Genomic DNA, 22,084 nt, shown 5'->3' with positions numbered 1-22,084 from the left:
AACGAGCTTAACATTCTGTGTTACCATCACTGTAACTGCATCATAGCTCGCTTGTGTTTTGCATGTAGCAACATAGTGGTATTTTAGTTTGTGCATTTAACTGGAATCAGCACGCCGGAGTTCCCTTGGCGTAACCAGTGCTGCTTAAGGGCGGTGTTTGGAGCGCATAAATGTTGTAGGAATTGTGTAAGGCCCTGGAGGGGATTGAGTGGGATTTTGACTGTATGGGATTTAATCCTCCCAATCCATTCCAATCCCCTTCAAATCCTGTTGCAACCGAACAAGCCCCAAGTGGGATTGCCTATGCTGCGCTTTCTTCTTCCTCACCACAGCCGCTGCGTCCTCTCACGCTAGCTGTGCTGTCCCCATTTCTGGTGAGGTCATGGCGAACCCTTGCTGGTGGGTGGTGGCGCCGCAGCCTGTCTCTAAAAACTGTAGGAAAAATAACATGGCCAAGAACTACCTCCGTTCACAAATGGCATACGGAAGAGCAAACACACGAAAATTTGACTATATACATATGAATCAGAAAAAAGTTGGAACATCTCATAATAGTGACGAAGGGAGTAAGGGTGTGTTTGGATTGTGGCCAAAGTGCACCTTATCAAAATTTTGGACCCAAAGATTGGTCTTTGTTTGGATGGTTGCCAAATTTTTGGCATGCCAAATGAACTCTAGCCAACTCTAGTTCATTTTTCTTACCAATGTTGCCAAATCATGGGCAACCAAAACCTCAACCAGCCAATGCTTTGGTGGGGCAACCTTGGGCACAAACTAAACATACCCTAAAACATAAGTTGGGCGACACAAGATGGTTTTGTAACCGTGCCAACAATTTACATAAGAGGGAGGCACATACAACAGAAGCAAAGTAAGAACACTCAAGCGGCCTGATGTGCCAAAGAATTTGGAGCTCCTACTTTGATTTTTCCAACTTATGCACTGAGCTCCAGACATAATTGCTTCGCAAGTATGGCATGACGGAAATTGGAAATCATAACAGAAGAACAGTTTGGCTTATACTGTATTGCAGCGTCGGTTCCCAGGCAGTAATAGAGGCTGCTGAAGCAGAAGATGAAATGCAAGTTAACAGCAGCAATCATGGCAGCCATATGCCAATTAAGCAATTACGATGATAACTAATGAACTATTAACAAGTTGGGTTGGATGAAGTAATTACCTTTGATCACTGAAGCTGTTCCTTGACCCGTGAAGACAACTGCTGAAACTGAACTATCATTGCACATTGTTAGCCAGTGCCAGTAGCATCTTCCGCGGCTGCTAGGAGAACGATAATTGCGACACATTTCCATTCCAGCTTATGTCGAGGGTATTTGGGTATGAGCCTTAATGATGCAACTTAATCCAATGGTAGAGAAGGTAACTACAAGCTTTCTGATACTAATATACAACGTAATTCTGCTGCTGCTGTTCTGGAAAAAAAACACAGTGGAGTCTTCGTCTGAGTATCAGGGATCAATTGAGCTGGAATTTTCCTGTCTCTTGGGAGCTGGCGCATCCTCCACCTCCACAAGAAGAGGATTCAGATAACCAGACATCAGTATTCTCTGCGCCTCATTGTAACGGGCCCAAGTAACCAGGTATAGACCAGCAATGATGAAGACTCCTCCAATGAGGCTGCAGGTAGTGCACAAGGTGGGTATTTAGTTCTGCATAAATTCGTGGGAATTCTGTAGCCTATAAGTGAGGCAAACTAACCAAGAAAAGTCAAATTTCAGTAATGGTATACATGGAAAACACCACCAGTTTACGCCAAGCACCATTGCCATTATATCATATCATTTTGCTTGAAAGAGCACCAAGCTCAACCGATAAACACAATGCAAAATGACCAATTCGAATGACCCGAAACTTGACAACTCATGATGTGACAATGTTCAAATAATTCAAATAACACATAGGGTAGAGTGTTGGTTGGTCCATACCTTCCTAGATAGATTGGGGTACCAAGAAAAATAGTTGAGAGGATGGTAGAGCATGCTGGTTGGAGCGGATTGTAGAGGGCGACCAGAGATGGTCCAAGAATTTTGTTCGCCCAAGTCATGATTGCGTAGTTGAGACAAGACGCAACAACTCCCTGTTGGTGCAAGCAAGAAATGTGGTTAGAACAAGCTCGGAGAGGTTAGCACATCATAGCATGGTCATACAAGTTCTAATGTAATCATAAAGGGCGGCCATAGATTATTGTTCAGATACTCACAGCATATAGAACGGCTATGATTTCTGTCCCTGTCAGCGCCCACTCATGGAGCCCGTTGGTTGCAAAAACCCCAGTCAACACCATGAAGATGGTGGCAAATGAGTAAGAGTAGGCTGTCAAGGATAAGCTCGCAGGATATTTTACTAACACCGGGGCCTGGAATCAGTCACAGCAGAAAAGGACACAAATTCAGATATATGTAATTCTCATTAAGAGCAAAAAACTATCATGAAGCTAAAAACAAATCCCATTCCGCATTACCTGTATGACAAGATAAGCCCCCATGAGGAAGCAGTTGCCTAAGAGGCACAGGACACCAAGGTTCCAGGTTCCAAAACTGAACTGGAGCACGGCTGGCGTCAGCCACTGAGCAGGATAGGAACTGCCGCTCCATGACGCGTCGGCGCCGGCCAGCGCATTGGCGCCTCCGAGGCCGATCAGGGAGGGGCCTCGGTAGAAGACCATGAGGAGGGCGCCGAAGACGCACACGGCCGTGCCGACGACCTTGAAGACGCCGTCTCTGGTGAAGACGTGGATGACTTCGACACTGGAATAAGAACATTTTGGTTCAGCATTTGATCAGAATCCAGAAGTGTATCCGCGGCAATGGGACATTTCGGGGTTTGTTACGGTTCAGTTTGGCATTTTGCATCCAAGGCGATGTCAGAACTCTGAAACGTGTATGTGCATCCGTTGATTGATTGGTTGATTGCTCAGTGCTCACCCGACGATTGCGGCGAGGAGGAAGGTGAAGACGGGTATGGCGGGCTGGAACGCGGCGGCGTAGGAGGCGTTGGTGAAGCCGAGGCCGAGCAGGAAGAGGAGCTGGTTCCCGAAGATCCTGCACGCCGTCAGAATGTGACTCTTATTGCTCCATCAGGCATCAGCAGCAGCATGAGGACGAGGGGGAAAATTACCCGGTGAATCCAAGGAGCGCGAAGGAGCCGAGCAGCTGCGGGGTGACGGGGCGCCGCACCCTCCTGCGGGATATTCAGAATCCGCAGCCGAAGAGTATCAAGTCAAATTCGATGTCAATTCGTCCAGATCAGAGCAGAGCAGCCATGGGGTGAGGCGCCTAGCACGACGTACCTCTCTCGGAAGTAGGCGGCGGGGGCGAGGAGGGCGAGCGCGACGAGGTCGCGGTAGACGCAGAAGACGATCTGGTTCATGCCGACGTTGAGGACGGACTTGGTGAGGACGTGGTAGCCGCCGTAGGCGAGCTGCGTGAAGGCCATGGCCGCGTGCGCCCGCCACGCCTTGTCCTCCCACAGCCGCAGCCGGTCGCCGCCGCTCATCCCCCACATCGACGACGACCACCGCTGCAGCATCGTCGGCTCCGTCCCCATCCCCTCTCTCTCTCCTCTGTCTCTCTCTCGCTCTCTCTGCGCGCCGGCCGCTAGCCACTACTCCAGCAGTCTTGCTGGGCTCCGACGAGGCGACGACTAGGAGAAGCAAAACTCCAGATTTTTCGCCTGCGTGCCGTCGTGGCGGATTTATTGGGGGAAGGTATGCGGCCGGTGGCTGCTGGCTCCACGCACGCAACCTGCCCGTATGCAGGGGTTAGGATCCTCTGCAGTAGCACATCACATGCTGCAGTACGGTCGCTGCCATGAGTAGCGTGAGCTGTTCCATTTGTCTTGGGGAACGACTGAACGAAATCTTTGGGCCGGGTAAGCATATTCCATCCACGCACGCAACTACGCACCCACCGTGTGCTGTTCGGTGTGAGGCCTCAACGGAGCTGTCGTAGTGAGAGTGGCAGGTTCTTCGGCGCGATGTTGTGTTCCAGATTGGATAGGCTCTTCCGCGTTGTAGGTTGCTTGGCCGTGTTGTTTGTCTTTCGTATGATGTTTGTCTATTCTGGTTGTTCATAGCGAGTGTAGTTTCTTATAGAGAAAAGTATACTTTTCATCCCTCAAGTCTGGGTGAAGTTTAGATTTAATCCCTCAATTAGGAAACTGGATAACTCTTGTAACCGGACAAGTCTCGTCCCTAATCTTGATTTTGACCGGTCCCCGGTTTTAACCGGTCCATGCCAACGTGGCAAAGAAGACCCCAAAATTGACCTGTCCCGGTTCCTCTCTCTCTACTCCACCGCTCTCTCATGCAGCGTGTGCAGGCAGGGAGCGCAAGGAGGAGCAAGCTATCGGCAGTGGTGATCTCAACAGCGTGAGCGCGGCCCCAGGAGATGGGAGATCACCGCTACTGACTTGCTCGTTGCCTTTGTGACCAGTTTGCTGGCCTGGGGCACCTCGTGGTATGGACCGTCTGTGGCGGCGCGTGAGCTACGGCGAGACCACGGCAGCGTTGAGTTGGTAGGCTCGGCGCTCTGGCATTCAGGGGAGCAGCCAACGGGAGTGAATTGCAAAAAACATCGACATTGAAGGCTAGGTTTGTAGGAATCACAATTCTACAGTTTTGTGCCGAAAACCACTAATTCTTAGGCTAATTTTTTGTAAAAACATTAGTCATCGGCTTAGGAGGTTTTGAGCACGATTATGACAGCGGGGTCCCACTTGACAGGGCGACGTGGCAAAGAAAAAGGCTACTTACACCCTGATACATTCGTGATTTGCAAAAGAACCCCTGCAAAAAAAAGCAACCAGGTCCTCCGTGACCAACGTCTCCCGCTGGTCCGGTGGTGGACGCCGCCGGCCACTCCCTCTCCGGGCTGCCACCATTGAGAGCCGGGGGAAACGTGGCGTGAGGTCGGGATGGGCGTTGAGCGTCGCCGACGCCACTGCTGCTCGCGCCCGTGCGGCGGGCATAGCTACTCGCGCCCCTACGTGGCCGGCGCAACGGCTGCTCCATCCGGTGTGCCTCCCCGTCACCTCGCCGGCGCCAATGCAGGTGAGCAGCAAGGGCGGCGGCGGCTTGAGCTCCGGCCGCGGCGTGGCGCCCTCCCTCACCAGTCACCACGCCAACGCGGGCCAAGGAGCGGGGAGTGGGAGCCGGCGCTGACGCCAGGGAGCGAGGAGGAGGAGGAAACGAGCTCCTTGCGGAAGAACTTGGCACCGACGAGCTTTTGCGCGCGGAGGCGTTGAACTCCATGGTCAACACGCAGCCACCGCGGAACTTGCGGGGCGGCGGCGCGCAGCGACAGGTCCGCGGCGAAGGACTTGGAGGTAGCGGCGGGCGGCGAAGGACTTGGAGGCAGCGACGGTCCGGGTACTCGCCGGTGGACGTCGGAGGCGCGGCTGGACGCCGGGAACAAACCGGATGTGCACGCCGGGGCCGAGCTTGGCGGCTGGGCAGCAGGAAGACGATGCCAGATTTTGTCCTTTTTCTTTACTGCACGAACCTTATCCTCTTTGATCCTTTTACAATTTAGTCCATACTATTTTTTCTATTTGTGATCTGTTATACTGTGCCATGTCGCCCTGTCCAGCGGGACCTCCTGTCATAATCGTGCTCAAAATGTCCTAAGCCGGCGACTAGTGTTTTTTAAAAAATTAGCCTCAGAATTAATGGTTTTGGGCACAAAACTGTAGAATTGTGATTCCTGCAAATTTAGCTTTCAATGTTGATGTTTTTTGCAATTCACTCCAGCCAACGGCATGGTGGCTAGCAAGACAATAGATGGCGGTTGCGTGCACAGATTGGCCACGGCGGGGCGCAGTTGGCGCGACAGCGCCAAGCATGGAGGCTACACAAGCAGGCGTGCCAAGTACGGTGAGCATGGCTTGAGCGAGCATGGCACGGTCATCGACGACGCGTGCTGGTGCTCACCAACCAGGCTCGGTCGTGCTTTGCTCTGGATGATTGCTCACCTCTAGGCTCTAGCTGATTGATTCACCCATCCGCCATAGACACGCACGTAAAGGACCTTTATCGCTTCGATCCATTCTGGCCACAACACACGTACGCATGTTACCAGTTGCACGAGTTGATGCATGCCCAAAAAAACGTATCGTCCATGTTCATGTTAAAGGGAGTGGCGATTGAGCCGTGCGCCAGTAGCGCTCGACGCGCGGCGCTGCAGCCTACAGACGGTGACGAAAGCGGCATGGTCACGGTCATTGTCGCCGACGTTCCGTGCAATGTACTCGAGTACATAACGCAGGACCGTGAGTCTGCCGACGCGTTTGCTGGAGTAAGACAAGGCCCCACGACAATGTGCGGACCAGCGACAAGAGGGCGACTAGCTAGCAGCGGCGAGACTGTCCAGATGGAGCACCGAGAGCGGCAACGGTTATGCTGGTGACGTGGATTTCGAAGCATTGTGGCACGGTTCCGGCTAGCAGTATAAGTGTCGGGAGCCATACGAGACCATATCGACGGCCTTGAGCATGGGAGCAGGCGCGCGCCAAATGTTCGATGGAATGCCCGGGTAGTAAGGAGGAACAAGAGCAACATAGGAGAGAAAAATAGCGCTGTGAATGAAAGACAGGTCAAAAACACGCTGAGTCGGCACCTATACTGGGTCAGCAGAGACAAGGGACTAAACTTGTCCGGTTTTATAGTTGAGGGACTAAATCTAGACTTCACCAAGAATTGAGGGATGAAAAATATACTTTTCTCTTTCTTATAACTGAAATTCTGCTTTCTATAATGGTATGGTACACCTAAGCGTACTCTCAGAAAAAAAGAAGAGTGGTAGGTTCGGACAGATTTAACAAACCGTCACCTTGCTTCTATCTCAGCCGTACACCAGCAAAGCAAGCTCTTGTCCCGGTTCCATGTCGTAGTCCGCGCTAGGAGCATCTTCATAGACGAGGTAGATGGAAAAAATAACGAACTTCTGCAACTTTGAGGCAAAAAATCCACCTTCAACAGATGATGTAGATGCCAAAATACTGACATCATCTTTTGCAAGAGATGTAAAATACAACATTCGAAGATGCAAAATTTGCATCTTCATCTCCATGTGATGTAAAACAGTCGGTCGCGCACCCACCGCCCAACCAACTGCCTTCATTTTCCTTCCTTCCGCCCACCCGCCTGGGCCATGGCCGACTTCGATGACCCAGCCGCCTCCTCTGCCGCAGCCCCAACCACCTTCTTCGGTCCCGCCTCCGCCTTCATGCCGCCGTCCCGGCTTTGTCCCAATTGGCCGGTCACAGTTGCGCCCCCGGCGAAGAAGCCGGCGGGGTGCGGCGACGAATCCATGGGCGAGCAAAAAGGCGAAGCCAGCCGCAGTTGCTTTGACCGATTCGCTGCCGCCAGCGGCCGTGACAGCTGCATCCGGTCAAGGAACTCCTCTTCCACCTCTGTCGTCGCCGCCGACCATGGAGGGAGACGCGGCCACGCCCACGGCTACCGCCTCCAACGTGCTTGACGAAATGTCGCAAAGGTAAAAAAAAATATTTTTCCTCGTGTTTGTTCTTTTAATTTCTGATAAGAATAGAATGTGAGGTTAATTATGACGGGAGGAGGAATGGGAAGTGCTACATGAACATGATGGGAGGTGCCATGAATGATGCATTTAATGGCAACATCGATGGTGACTTCGGTGACATGGGCGGTGGCTTTGGTGGAACATGAGCGGCATGAGTGGTGGCTTAGACGGCAACATGAGTGGCATGGGGCTGGCTTTGGTGACAACATGAGCGACATGGGAGGTGGCAATGAAGGTGCTTCCTGTGGAGGTCGCAACATCGAGACTTCAACACACGAAAACGTCGACAAAGAAGCCATTGATGATGATGATGCCACCGCTCACAATGTGACAAGTCACAACAGAGAGGACGAAAATTGAGTGATATGTTCGATGTTATGTTTATGTGCATTTTAATTTGTTGGACCAAGAACTTTTGTTTAAGATGATGCACTTTTGGTTGTAGGATTTCAAACTTTGATTGATATGATGCACTTTTGGTTGTAGAAATCTAAAAAGTATTGCTCTTTTATGTTCAACTGCGGCTGTACAGTGGTTGTACACAGCCGCGTGGTCGTCGGCCGGTTTTACATCTTCAATACGCATCATCTATTGTAGTTGGACTTTTACATCATCAATATACATCATCTGTTGGAGTTGACTCTTTTTTAAAGATGTAAAATGCATCTTTTTAAACCCACCATGTATTAGTTAACTTAAATTCATACAATCATTCATTACAAAATTAGCCACACAGGATGGAACAGAATTAAAAACAATTCCATCAGACCTATTATCAAAACTGAACTTAGCAATCTCATGAGCCACCAAATTAGCCCTCCTATTGGTCTTGGATATCTGAAACTTCACCAATAGCTTCGAGGCATTGACCGGCTCCTTCTTTAGGTCGACAAGGGGCGACCTGTCAAAGCAATCTCTTGCAAAAACAGAAGCCACAGAAGAAGAATCAGTTTCCAAAATGATGGGCATGTCAAGAGTGATACCGATATACAAGCCCGATAGAGCCGCCCTAAGTTCCGCTTCCTCAGCACTATAGTAAGCTCCAATATAATCCCACGATGAAATAATAACTTGTCCACAATGGTTTCCGACAATCACCCCCACACTCACAACTTTAACGGCCTCCACAAAACTTGCATCGACATTAATATTGAAGAACTCTGAGTTGGGAGGCTTCCAAGAGATAGAATTCCTCTCCATAATGGTGGTTGGCTGAACTTCCCCCACCACTTGCTTACCTTTGTTGCACATCTCCACCTGCATGTTTGCATGACAAGACGAGAAAGATGCCCAGTAATTTTCTACAAAGCTCACAGAGGCCGAGATGGATTCCTTTCCCTTTCCAAAGATCAAATCATTCCTCAAATGTCAAGCTCTCCAGAACATGAATAACGTTTGCTCACGCACCGTCGGATTTAAGTGACCCAATAAAATAAGAAACCAGTCGGGCCCAGAAAATTTGAAGGTCTCTTCAGCCGGTAAATTCCACACTTCCTTCAAAGCCATACGAAACGTCCGAGCCTTGGGGCAACTCACCAATGCGTGAAAAATACATTCATCTTCAATACCACAAATCGAGCACGTACCTAGAATAGCTTGATGGTGTTTAACCCTGTTAACTTGAACTGCCAAACTATTAGAAGCAGCCCTCCATGCAAATATTCTAATTTTCTGGGGGACGTTAGCCTTCCAAATTATATTCCAGAGCCTCCTTTCCTCATTCTTGGCACCACTAGAGTTACCTGGATCAACCTTTGATTCCTGTAGATTCAGTGCCAGCCTATACGCACTTTTCACAGAGAACAAACCACTTTTCTCATAATGCCAAGCAATAACATCACCTTCATTCAACCTGAGAATACGCAACTTTAGAATTTCCTCTGCATCATGAATATAGAAAAGATGCCTGATCAGGTTCTTATCCCAACTCCTAGACCCACTCATGAATAACCCGGACACCCATTTGATCCTAATTCTATTCTTTTTAGCAGATATTCGTAGGCCAGAATCCCTAGGGATCCAATTATCCCTCCAAATGTTTATACTAGAACCATCGACCACTCTTCATATGATGCCTTTTTTTAGCAGATCGAGTCCATGCATAATTCCTTGCCACGTAAGGGATGTTGCTTGAGGAAAAACCGTATCTATAAGATGCCCATAAGGATAATATTTAGCTTTCATCACCTTTGCACACAAAGAGTCCGTAAAAACCAATAAACGTCAAGCTTGTTTAGCCAAAAGCGTCTGACTAAAAATTCTGAGGTCACGAAAGCCCATGCCCCCTTCACTTTTTGGTCTCGTCATCTTATCCCAAGACACCCAATAAGTTCTCTTTCTATTCTCCTCATCGCCCCATCAAAAATTCCTGATAATCTGGTATAACTCATCACATAATGAAGCAGGAAATTTAAAGATACCCATTGCATAAACGGGAATAGCCTGAATAACAGACTTGATCTGGACACTTTTTGATGATGTATATTATACAATACCTAGTTTTACATCCCCAAATTTGCATCACCCTTATCCTCGACAATCATATTATGCAAAATGACATAACATGCCATCAGCTACCGCAAAGTTTCTGGTTCCAACATCATTGTAACTCCACGAACAATTCTTCAATGAGCTTGTTTTGACCGGTCAGTGATGATCCGCCGGTCGGGCCTTTGGGCCGGTCCGAGGCGCCTGACTCGACTGGAGATGCTCCTAACAGGGCATTTGTCGGATCGGTTGGTGTTGGCAAGCTTGCAAATAATGAGGAAGAATGATGAAGAGCGTTTGCTTCTTATCCGGTGAGATGGCATCTGGAAACGACGGCGCTTCATGGCAAATGCGTACGGCAGCAACCGGTGGGCCAATGGACTCTCTTCTCTACGAGTACCAACAGTCTGCTTCGTGTGAGAAAGAAAATAGATTCATGCAGTAGGCCCAGACGACGCCTTTCCCTTTTCGCATCATTTGGGTGCTGGATCCGATCATCTGAAAGCAAAGCACGAGGAGTGAATGGTGCAGCGACAAGGACACAGGCTGCTCGCCCCGTCGCATGCATGCACAGTACGATATTTTTCCTCATTATAATGGTTTTCCTTTTCGTAAGTACTCTCTTCGTGTCACAATACAAAAAGGTTTTCAACACTATATTAATGTAAAAAATGCTCTTATATTATGATGAATCCCAGAGATCAGCAGAAGAGACAGAAAAAAGAGCTCATCACAGGTACTCACTTCGTTTTTATTTAGTCCGTGTATTAAATTTGACCGAAGTCATTCCTTATAAAGTTTGGTCAAATTTACAGAAACAATATGAACATTTACAATAAAAAAATTGTATGATGTGAAATTATATTCAATGATGTATGTAATGGTATTGATTTGGTATTGTCTATGTTAATATTTTTCTTTATAAATTTTGTCAAAGTTTATATTCACTTCAGACAAAGCTAATATGCCGAGTAAGTGAAAAAGGAGGGAGTATGATCATGTCTTAATTAGGGTGTGTTTAACCACGCGGTACATCTGGCCAGCGACCTAAAAGCAAACAATGCAAATTCCGCAAAGAAAAAAGCGACCTAAAAGCAAACAATGCAAACATATGACATGGCCGAGCTAAAAAACTTCATAGGGGGTTGTAAGCTAGCCTTGCTATAGTTTTTCCTTTTGCGGGTAAAAAAAGTGTTGTCAATTTGTGATTAAAACCAAACACTGACTTAGCTTGAGGTGTGTTAATGCGTGACAAAATATGGCCGGAAGCACGAGGAGTGAAGGGTTGTTGGGTATGCATTTAGTACTGCCATATACTCCATTTGTATTAAATAAGTGTCGCTGATTTAGTACAAAGTTAATACAAAGTATCCATCTCAAATAAGTGTCGCTGATTTAGTACAAAGTTAGTACAAAATATACTAAATCAACGTCACTTATTTGAGACGGAAGGAATATATCCCTAGCAAAGATCAAGATCTCAACAATAAATTGAAGCTGGGCCTTCCAAGTCACCACACCAGGAACAACTAAGGCATGGTATAAGTTGTGACAGAAATCAAAATAGACATGTCATAAGGTTAAAACAGATAAATTGCATCACGAAACTGGGCCTTCCTGCATACCATTTTCTTTTCGGTATGTTATCATGTTATTAAGATATTTAATTTATTGAACAATATATAATACAACAAACACAACGATTAAAGGAGAAAACAGCGCATCAAAGCACATGTATGCTTCTAGTGCAGCCTGGCAGGGACAGTGGCTGGTGCTGTGAATCAACAGAAGATAGACATATCAAACACATAAAAGATTTTAAATGGATACCATTATATGGCACTCACTCCGTGCACTGTTATAAGATGTTCTGAATTGAATGTATATAGACGCATTCTAGTGTGTGCGTTCACTCGTTCCAATCCGTATGCAGTCTATATTGAAATATCCAAAACATTTTATAAGAATGAACAGAGAGAGTATACTGTAGCGATGACGGGAAGCACATGCCAATAAGTTTGGGATCGATCAATCGACTAGAGCTCGAAGCAGCAACACGTGCATATTTGATTTCCATAAAATTGATAATGTAGATAATTCAGAGTTTTGTGATGGGGAACTAGAATCACAATCATTACAATTTTCCCCAGATGTCTGAACTAAATTTGACAGCCACTTAATTGATGATAACTTGAAACAACTATCAAGTATCCAATATCTCATGCCCTAATGCTTTCATGGTCGAATAAAAAAAAATGAAACAAACTTTCATCTGTAACGGTCTTGTATCCCTCCTCGCCTAGTTCCATCAACAGTAAGAATTTTGAATTCTATGCAGTTATGCCCGATTTTATTTTTATGGTGTACACACAGGTGGAAGACCAATATGCTGCCTCATTTGGTGTAGAGGACATCCTCCCAAGGGTGACGGTACAGTGGTTGCTTGAGCCTCTTCTGGTCAAAGGTGTGCCTGTGAATCCAAGAAGCAGATTGGAAATGTGGAAAAAAAATAAAATGTAACTAGGGTAACAATAATGTACTACTACCTCCATCCTGGTTTATTGGTCCCCTTTGTATTTTGTGTAAAACTTTGACCAAAGATTTAACTAATAAGATATGAATGCATGTGACCAAAAATTATATCCTTGGATTCATATTTGTACATAGTTTTCAATGATGCTATTTTTGGTGACATGCATTAGCATTTTCATAGTTAAATCTAAGGTGAAAATTTGGCACAAAATACGAACGGGACCATTAAACCAGGACGGAGGTAGTATCTCCGTCCGGAATTACTTGTCACTCAAATGAATATATCTAGCACGCACTAAAATAGTGCTAGATGCATCCATTTGAGCGACAAGTAATTTGGGACGGAGGGAGTACTTAGCTACATTTATCATTGTAAAAGAGCGAGACTTACCCAATTAGGCCAATTGAACGTGCAAGCACAAAGAGTCCATTAAGATACCCAATCTCTATAATCTCGTCGATCTCTTGCTTGCTGAACATTCCACTCCCAGAAAGAAGATCCAAGAAAAGCGAGCCGATTGCGCCGTCAACATTCATAACCAAATTGTTGGCCTTTGACAGGGTGTAGGTCTCAACCTGAACAGCGTACTCCATGTACTTGACTGAAGGGAAGTGTGCGTGAGCATATTTCTGTAAAAGCTGCACTCGCTTGTCCCTGTTGTCTCTGCTTTTGATCCTAATAACGACATGCAAGTGAAATTTCAGAAAAGACAACAGCATAACTCAGAGCTTGTACATTAAAAACAATCAACTTATGTCTTAAGTCCATTTTCAGGTGCAAGTTTATTACGATGCCAAGGGGGTATTATACCTGTGACCAATCCCAGGGACACGGATTCCCTTCTTTTTCATGCCCTCAACAAATTCATAAGGCATAAGACCCTAGAATCAATTGATGTAGTTTATAAGATCAATTAAGAAACAAATGAAAACCAGAGCTGAGAATAAAAATAAAGGGATATGAAATAAGATGGCCCACCCTATCATATGCATCTTTGAAGTACCGAGCGGCGTCATCAATTGCACCACCAAATCGGGGGCCAATTGTCAACAATCCTGTGTTATTCCAACCATAAGTCTCAGAATGCTGTTATGTACATAATGGTACAGGTTCGCATGCATCAATTAAACAAGCTCACCAGATACCAGGCTGGAAACAAGGTCCTTTCCAGCCCTAGCAGTAACTATAGAATTGTGAGCACCGGATACACAAGGACCATGATCAGCGCAAAGCATCACGCATATCTGTCAGACATACGAAGAAACCTTATTAGGACCAAGTGAATCTCTAGATATAGAAGGGGGAAATTATCACAGCATGTTAGAGCTTTTGTAGGGAAGATAGACTATCCATGTTACATTTAACCCACAAATTACCTCAATAAATTGAGTACAATAACGAGGAAGGCTACGCTTGAACCACAAAAGAGAAATAACATCACCAACTCCATAACCCCTTTCAATAATAGTAGACATGGGCACACCAGCGTAGCAAGGTTCCTCACCTGCATCATACATATGCACATTTATTATTTTCGGGGAGAGAAAGCAGGGCAAAGGACAATTATCAAGCATATGTAGGATAACATGTTGACACCAATCTGACCTCTATCATCGGAGATAGTGGAGATAATGTGCGTGGGAGCTCGGACCTTCCCACTTTTGATGGCAGTGTTAAGATCCTCAGGAATGGGGGGAGGTGTAACCTCAGGGACAGGAGGAATATTTCCTTCCTCAACCTGCAAAAAATATATATAACCCCAAGCTTTGGTTCCCACTAAACATTCCCCAAAAAATACTTGCAAAAAACATCAGTCGTGAGGTACCAGCTTCTCGAATGTCTCCTTGATCACACTTTCAAGAGCTTCAAATGAAGTAGGGACAACTGCCCCAGCATCCCTTAGTGCCTGATTCTTAGATTGTGCGGATTCCAACTCACCACCGCTCTTCGCACCCTGTTATAATATCAAAATTAATAAATAAACTGCATCTGTGCATACTGAGTGTATTGTTCAGCTCACCGGAAAAGAGCACCAATTTGTTTACAACTTACAGCATGGCCAAACTGGACCTCAGATTTGAATAGACGTGCGCATGTCCCACTAACCCAAGCAACAACAGGTTTCTGAACCTTTCCTTGTTTCAAGGCCTCGACGAGCGAATACTCATCACTTCCTCCAAGCTCCCCAAGAACAACCATCATTTTAACCTAAAGCCAACAAATGAGATGTTGATACACCAGTGATCAGAATCCAGACTTGGGTTACAAGTAATGGAGGAATGGAATTATCATGAAAGCGTACTTGTGCGCCAAACAAACATTGTCCCAGAAATTTAAATGGGATAGCCCAAAGTTATCGTAAAGGAGTAGCCTCCGAAAGTTAGAAGACAAAAAGGATGTGACAAACGAACATGTAACAGTGACATCCTGTGGGTGTCCAATCATGCCAGAGAAGAAAAATATAATCGCAGGACACTTGTGTGACAAAGATGATGAATATTCATACACTACAGCAAGAAGGTTAACACTATCTATTTCTATATAGAGATGTTAAGTGTCAAACCTGAGGTATGTTATTAAAACGCAGAATGTGATCTGAAAGAGTTGAGCCAGGGAAAACATCTCCCCCAATTGCAATTCCTGAATGTGTTAAGAAAAAGTTAGCATGGGAGCATTATTCATGTGAATCAGTGAATGTGACATTTACATTTATTCACAAACAAGGTACCTTCATAAATACCATCAGTCACTCTTGCAATGGTGTTGTACAGCTCATTTGACATGCCACCCTATTGAAGTAATGGAAGTTCAGTTTGTAATGAGTATTCAAAATATACAGCTGAGAATATATACTAATCAGTCGTCAAATTAAAGAAGTGGAGTTCTGGAATGAAAACAAAGGGAAAGTCAGGAGCTCTCCACATTTTTCCAAATAAAAAGATAAAAGCTGAAGCATCATAATGCTGTTCTAAAGTTCGCTCCCCATATGTAAACAAAAAGTTGTCTTTACAGAAACAATGGACCGTTCTTTTTATTCTGTTACTTTATTTATGGACATGAATCATACAGAAATACATGTGATGAAGGAAGTAAGTTTATTAACAACGAATTGAAGCATACCGATTTAGACACAAAACCAACTGATCCGGGCCTGTACAGCTTGCATTGAATTATGTTATCAATGGTTCCAGCAGTATCACCAATCTTGAAAGCACCAGCCTGAACTCCTCCAACTGTTGCAGGTCCAATGATGACCTACAAATAACACTAAATCACTTAGCAAAAATAAACAATAAATATGCAGGCCACTGTCAGCCTGCATTACCAGAAAAAGCAAATGCTCTCAAGCTCACAAGCCATCATTTAGTTTACAAATGTATCTATAAGGATATACTCCTTCACTAATTAATACCCCCTCCATCCCAAAATATGTATCTATAAGGAGTACTAACTTTGTACTAAAGGTAGTACAAAGTTGAGTCGCTTATTTTGGGACGGAGGGAGTATGAAATTCTCTTACTCTAAGCACTTTATGATGAGAACCGGTGATCACACCCAAACTTAAAAGCAGTAATTCCATGTAAAATATAATCCATACCTTGTTGTTAGCACGTGCATAACTAATTAGCTGCTTTGCGTCTGATTCAGGAACTCCCTCTGCTATAATGGCTACAACTCGGAGAGTTGGCTGCTTCAAAGCTGACATTGAAGAAGCAGCCGCACTGCAGATTTAGAAAATACAGTGAAATTGTAGTTGCTCAAGATCATGCAGTATTTCTCAGACAGATTATCAATGCTATAACTAACCTCCGGAAGGATGCAAAGTTGATAAACACATCCGCAGTTGGGTGTGCATTGCAAGCAGCTTCAATTCTACAAAATATACATGAATAGATAAATTGTTCACACATGAATATTGAGCTAGCAAACTGCTAATGTAATATCCCTCCATCTGAAATAAGAACCGCACTCTTGTTCAATCAAACAAGATAAATGAGGGAGCAGAGAGCTCACGTAGGATGAACTGGAATAGCAATTTCTTCTTGTCCAAAAAACAGTTTCTGGAACCCATCAGAACCAGGATTGATGATTCCAGCAACAGAAGGTGTTTCTCTCCCTATCAGGCAGTGCAAGTTCAGTAAGAAAGAAGCCAAACAGAAACACTATACAATCCTTTTAAACCAATGATAGGGAGAATATATACCACAGAGGAAGTCAAAATCAAGCATCCGCTGGATAGGAAGTTGCTTATAATTATAGAATAGCGCTTGGGTGGTTTTCGAGAAAATTTGACCAGTCGCCATGATTTACTTCCCCTGAAAATTAACAGGTATTAGCCCATGATAACCACAGTAATAGCTACTATTCAGAAAACCATAAATCGTAAGCCCCCTACCCTACAAGTCATCAAAGTACCAGAATAGAATGAAAGAAATGTTGATATGATATGTCAAGCATAAGCCCAGCATCCAACACGATAACTAGACAAAAACTAGAAAAGCATAAACACCTAGCATAAAGTTCATATTCATGTCAAATTCACCCAAAAGTGACCAGGCACTTGGTCCAAGTGACATTTCATTCCCAAACCTAGTGTCAAATCACTGTTGTGAATACTGCTAAAACAGGACACTCCGAGAATCTAATCTAAGGGATTAGATTGCTTGATCCGGCTATAAGTATACCATAGAAGGAGGCTGGCATCTGCACACTGCACCTGATCTCAAACACGATGCACCAGCATATTCAGTTCACTACTTCTGGCGACTAAATCAGGATCAAGTTGTCTGATCCTCAAAACCAATAGGATATAAAGTTGTTGAGAAGATCTGAGAAGAAGACCGGATCTCAAGCAAACATGACGCACGAGCACATTTCATTCCACAATCGCCCAACTACTTGAATGTTTAAACTATGTTCGCCCCTCCAAGAGAAGATTCGAATCCACAGTAAAAACTAGAGTAGTATACTAAGTCCGCGCTTGCATCAAGATCCCTAAAGAGCAGTTTATAGCAGCGACTAAAAAAGGACCTTAACACCTGGACCTGGGCTGACCAAATGGATTTGCGCCAGAGCCCCAAACCGACAAAACACACACGACAAGGCAGCAACCTGCCAAATACGAAGCAAAACTCGCGCCACAGGGGGGGCATTTCTCGGTCGAATTCGGATCAAACGCAGCAAGCAAGCAGCAACCCGTTCCCACCCAAAAAACTCAAAACACGAGGCGCGAGACACCGCGGGATCCCGCTGGCTGAGCGGCAGATCCGCGGCGCCGGGGGCAACACCCACCAGCTGTTCGACGAAACTCCGCAGAGAGCAGAATGCTAGAGGAGGCAGTGCGTGGGAGTGGCAGTGGGTGCATTCATGTGTGAGCGACGGGCGAACCTTCCGAGGCGAGGCGAGGCGGGGGCGGAATTGCTCCGGGAGGGGAGGAGGGAGCTGAGGGGCAGCACAGGCAGAAGGATTTATGGTGGCGGGAAGCAGATGGGAGGTACGCCGCGTGCAGGTAGAGGTAGTTGGCTGTTCCGTTCTGGTCGCGCACATGGGCCTCCGGGTCTGTGGCAACTACCTCGAATGATGGATGCGGGAATCCGTCGCAATCTACTACTCTACTCTACTTCAGTCAGGTTTCGTCGTACTACTCAGCCATCGAATCCAACGCGAGACGCCACGGGATCCCGCCAGCCGCGGCGCCGGGAGGACGACCACACCCGACCCACCAGCTGTTCGACCAAACGCCGCAGAGGGCAGCAACAGCACAGGACTAGCCAGAGGCAGCGCGTGGGAGTGGGTGAGCAGACACGGTTGGCGTCGGCGAACCTTTCGAGGCAAGGCCAGGAGAAGCGGCGGCCGGAATTGCTCCGGGACGGGATTGATTTCCGGCCTCGGGGAAGACGGGCAAGACAGGGGAGGCGCAGGGATTTATGCGCGCGGGAAGGTGGGAAGTAGGCGGCGGCGCAACCGCACCGCACGCGCCTGGCGCTCTCCTCCCGCGACCCCGTCGGCGCCGCGCCGGCCGCGGCTTGCTCGCCTGCGCCGCCACCTCCGCAGCCCTGCACTGCCCCGGACTGCTCTACCGCCCCCCCGCCTCCCGACGCCCCGCGGACGCTGGCCGCTGGGCCGCTCGCCCCGTGCTCCGCCGCCCCCGTCGGGGAGTCCATGCCGCTGCGCTGGGCGACTTGGCGGAGGATGAGGACTCCACCGCTGGCCGTCCCACCGTCCGGCGCACACCTCCGGCTCGCCGGACTGTGCTGCGCCCGACGCTGGTCGACGTAGACGGGGAGCCCCCTCCCCACCCCATGCTCGCTGGCCGGTAGCGCCCCCCCTCCTCCCGAAGCCTGACCAAAGGGCCGACCTTGGCTCGCGTACCGCTCGCCGCCGCGGCGCTCCGGCGTGGGGCGTCGCGGGGCGGTCCGATCTGGGTCGTGCCCGGTCCTCTTGGCGCGCGGCGGCAGCCCCCTCTGGCTCTCGGCCTCCCTCCTCCCCGGCGGCGTCATCCCGGCCGGTGGTCACCCGCTCCTCGCCGTTTCGGCCGTTCATCGCAGCTTTTGACACCTCCTCGCTTCGTTTTTCGCCCAGCCACCCCCGTCGTTGCCCCATGGACACTGGAGCCCCTGCACCGGCGCCGGTCGCGGCTGCGGCGGTGGTCGCAGCACGAGGGGATACCCTAGCCGCTGCTGCCCCGTCTCGCGGGCTGGGACGCCTGGTCGTGGGCCGCCCTAGTGCTGGGCCGAGATTTGGGCCATGGGCATGGGCTGGCAGCTCCGCTTCTGGGCCCAGCTTTAGCTGCGGTATTGGTGGGCCGGCCTGCCCGGCCATCAGGCCTATCTGGCTACCTTCGGGCTTACCTCGCCCCCATCCCATTCCTCCCGTGCCCTAACCCTCGCTCTTCCGACCCCCGCCGCCAACTCCTCGCTCCCTCCCTCGTCACCGCCGAACTCGCCGCGGCCCCCATGACCCGCGAGTGGCACGACGCGGGGACGCGCCCCAAGCAGCGCGCCGACGACCGCCGCCCTGAATCCTCCCATGCGGAGGAGCCGTGACTCCTTCCGCCCGTCCCCCGACGCGGTGCGCCATGAGTCCGAGCTCCGCCGTTAGCTATCCTCCCGTGGCGACCGCCGGTCTCCCGCCTACGACGACCACCGGTCCCCCTCTCGCCGTTCTCCCCTCGCGCGGACCGCCGTGGCCGATCCCGCTCCCGCTCGCCTTCCCCAGCCGCGGACCAACGCGATGCTCGTCGCCGGTCGCCTCCCCCTCCGCCCCGTCGGGATGCCAGCCGCTCCCCGGCCCGGGGAGGCCACGCTCGTTCCCCTGGCCGCTCCCATGGGCAGCAGGCCCCTCCTCCCGCTGTCGCCGCGGTCCGCCGCTACCAGCCACCTCGGAGCGAGCCGAGTCTCCCCCCGGTCGGCAATGGGGCGGGACGGGGCCGGCCCGAGGGCAAGCGCAGGAAGAAGCGCGGGCTTGGGCGCGCAAACAGCTCTGCCCCGGCTAACGGCGCCCCCGGGATCTCGCCGCCTCAACTACGACCACTCTCCTCCCCGACGACCGCTCCTCCGACCTCGTCAAGTGCTTTAACTGTGGCCTCTCCGGCCACTCCCAGGTGGCATGTACTCGCCCTCAGTGTTGCTACCACTGCTCGGACCCGGACCACCCCGCCTTCCTTTGCCCTGACCGCCCGGTGGCGGAGGAGCTGATGATGTACGGGCACGGGATCGAGGGCCTTGGCTACTTCCACATCGAGGTGCCCGACATCCCCGCCCCCTCACCATCGCTCCTGGCCATTGTTACTGTGAAGGATGGGGTGGCCTCGCCGGAGATGATTGAGGCCGAGCTCAACCACCTCTACCTCTGCACCTGGGATTGGCAGGTCACCTTACTCTCTGGAGGTCAGTTCTCGGTCGTCTTCCCGGACGCGGTCAGCCATGGGTACGGCACCCGCAGCGGAGACATCACCCTAGCCCTCAACAAGTTAGTGGTGGACATCTCCGTGCCGGTGCGGGACCCCTTGGCGGTCGCGGTCTTGGACACGGCCTGGATCCTCATTGGTGGCCTCCCGGACATCGCCCGCTCGGAGCAGGTCATTCGGAACATGTCTCGCATCCTCGGCAAGGTGGTGGTGGTCGATGAGCTCTCCCTCCGTAAGGAGGAGGAGGTCCGGGTTAAGGTCAAATCTCTCGACTCCTCCAAGCTCCGTGCCACCATCCGAGTGTTCTTCAACGACCAGGGCTTTGACCTCCACATCTCCCCCGAGCCCCCCAACCACATTGGCCACCCTCGCATCGACGACAGCTTCCTAGGGGGCGGCCCAGATGGGGGTGGCGCCGGTGGCCACCGCAGCGACCACGACCCTCGTCACGGCCACCCCTCTGGCTCGGACGATGACGACGACGACTCCGAGGACAGCCCCCACCACGCCTAGCCGCCTGTGCCGGCCGCCAGGGGTGGGGGTGGGGCGGGTCGTACCCACGCGGTGGCCCCCCTGTCCACCGATGACGGACTCGATGCTTCTGATGTCAGCCTCCAGGTCTTTCCGGCTTCTTCGCCCCGCTCCCCCGACGACATCTCCCTCGGCATCTTCGCCTCCTCTCCAGCCAGGGCCAACCCGGCGCTGCCCGACCCGACCCCCACCGCGCTCGACCTTCACTTGGCGCTGCTGGGGGTCTCGGCCCCGGACCCGGCTTCGCCTCTTCCGGTGCCTCCGGCGGTCGCTCCTGGCTCTCCGGCTCGGCCGGTCAGTCCGCCCGTGGGGGATGACGCACATGCGGACCCTCCTCCCTCCCCTGGCGTTCCCTGCGTGACGACCCCTGCTCCTCTCCTGGCGCCTTCGAGCTCTACTTCCGCGGGCCTGGCGGTGGTAGTGACCACTCCAGTGGCCGGCCCCCCTCCCCCTCGGACCGCGGCCTACTCCAGGAGGGGACGTTCGACCTCGTCCTCGGTGTCCTCTTCGCGCCGCAGTGCTCGGATTGAGGCGGCCAGGCCGACGGGTGGCCCGGCCCTTCCCATCCCCGAGCTGGCCGCCCTCCGGGCCGCTGCCCGGAACCTCGAGTCAGGTACTTAATCATCCCGGCCACCTCTGCTACGTGCTCCTTTTCTGCTTTGGAGTCGGCTCCGCTTGGCCACCTCGCTAAGGTGGCAGCGGACTCGGCCATAGTCTTCCGCGGGGAGGTTGCCCCCTCGCTAGTCCAGATAGAAGCCATCCGTGCACGGGAGATCCTTGATGGTCGGCTCGCCGAGGCCCGTGCACGCCCTCCCCCCGCCGCTGGAGCACCGCTTGGGACCACCCCGAGCGCCTCTTCCTGCGCGTCGGCCGCCCCGGCTGAGATCCGGGGCCGCACTCGCTCCCGTACCGCCGCCCTCCGCGCCCAGAGCGCGTCACGTGTCTTGGGGTCAAGCAGCCCCCCGATGGATGCGTGATGCGAGCCTTATTCTGGAACATCCGCGGTTTCGGCCAAGATGGTCGGCGCCGCCAACTCATTGAGTACATGCGCACCGAGCGAATCGA

At 50.1% G+C, this 22,084-nt stretch overlaps 2 protein-coding genes across 5 annotated transcripts; both read right to left on the bottom strand.

Annotated features, from left to right (window-relative positions):
* Window positions 1-521: 521 nt before the first annotated feature.
* Window positions 522-3,844, bottom strand: LOC123164449 (WAT1-related protein At3g45870). Of its 2 annotated transcripts, none has more exons than XM_044581952.1 (8): window positions 3,311-3,844; window positions 3,139-3,201; window positions 2,946-3,062; window positions 2,483-2,768; window positions 2,222-2,377; window positions 1,947-2,098; window positions 1,181-1,638; window positions 522-1,062 (listed from the first exon to the last, which is right to left on the bottom strand). In XM_044581952.1, the coding sequence occupies exons 1-7, from the start codon at window positions 3,565-3,567 to the stop codon at window positions 1,470-1,472; spliced, it is 1,200 nt and encodes a 399-aa protein (XP_044437887.1). In that variant the 5' UTR covers window positions 3,568-3,844; the 3' UTR covers window positions 522-1,062; window positions 1,181-1,469. The 2 variants fall into 2 exon arrangements, with proteins under 2 accessions (XP_044437887.1, XP_044437886.1); XM_044581951.1 differs by having other exon boundaries at window positions 522-1,059; window positions 3,311-3,842.
* Window positions 3,845-12,083: 8,239 nt separating this feature from the next.
* LOC123164448 (ATP-citrate synthase beta chain protein 1) lies at window positions 12,084-18,512 on the bottom strand. Of its 3 annotated transcripts, none has more exons than XM_044581950.1 (17): window positions 18,403-18,512; window positions 16,784-16,895; window positions 16,594-16,696; window positions 16,387-16,452; window positions 16,178-16,301; window positions 15,700-15,834; window positions 15,308-15,368; window positions 15,143-15,219; window positions 14,632-14,787; window positions 14,405-14,533; window positions 14,185-14,317; window positions 13,956-14,083; window positions 13,718-13,823; window positions 13,558-13,634; window positions 13,390-13,460; window positions 12,970-13,254; window positions 12,084-12,516 (listed from the first exon to the last, which is right to left on the bottom strand). In XM_044581950.1, exons 2-17 carry the CDS (start codon window positions 16,881-16,883, stop codon window positions 12,441-12,443), a joined length of 1,827 nt encoding a protein of 608 aa, XP_044437885.1. In that variant the 5' UTR covers window positions 16,884-16,895; window positions 18,403-18,512; the 3' UTR covers window positions 12,084-12,440. The 3 variants fall into 3 exon arrangements, with proteins under 3 accessions (XP_044437885.1, XP_044437883.1, XP_044437884.1); XM_044581948.1 differs by lacking the exon at window positions 18,403-18,512 and adding an exon at window positions 17,968-18,173; XM_044581949.1 differs by lacking the exon at window positions 18,403-18,512 and adding an exon at window positions 17,872-18,012.
* Between the last annotated feature and the right edge of the window lie 3,572 nt (window positions 18,513-22,084).

This window comes from Triticum aestivum, chromosome 7D, assembly GCF_018294505.1.
Source record: "Triticum aestivum cultivar Chinese Spring chromosome 7D, IWGSC CS RefSeq v2.1, whole genome shotgun sequence".
NCBI classification, from domain to species: domain Eukaryota; kingdom Viridiplantae; phylum Streptophyta; class Magnoliopsida; order Poales; family Poaceae; genus Triticum; species Triticum aestivum.
The sequence above is the reverse complement of the archived record's forward strand: the minus strand, read 5'-3'. Positions and strand labels throughout refer to the sequence as shown.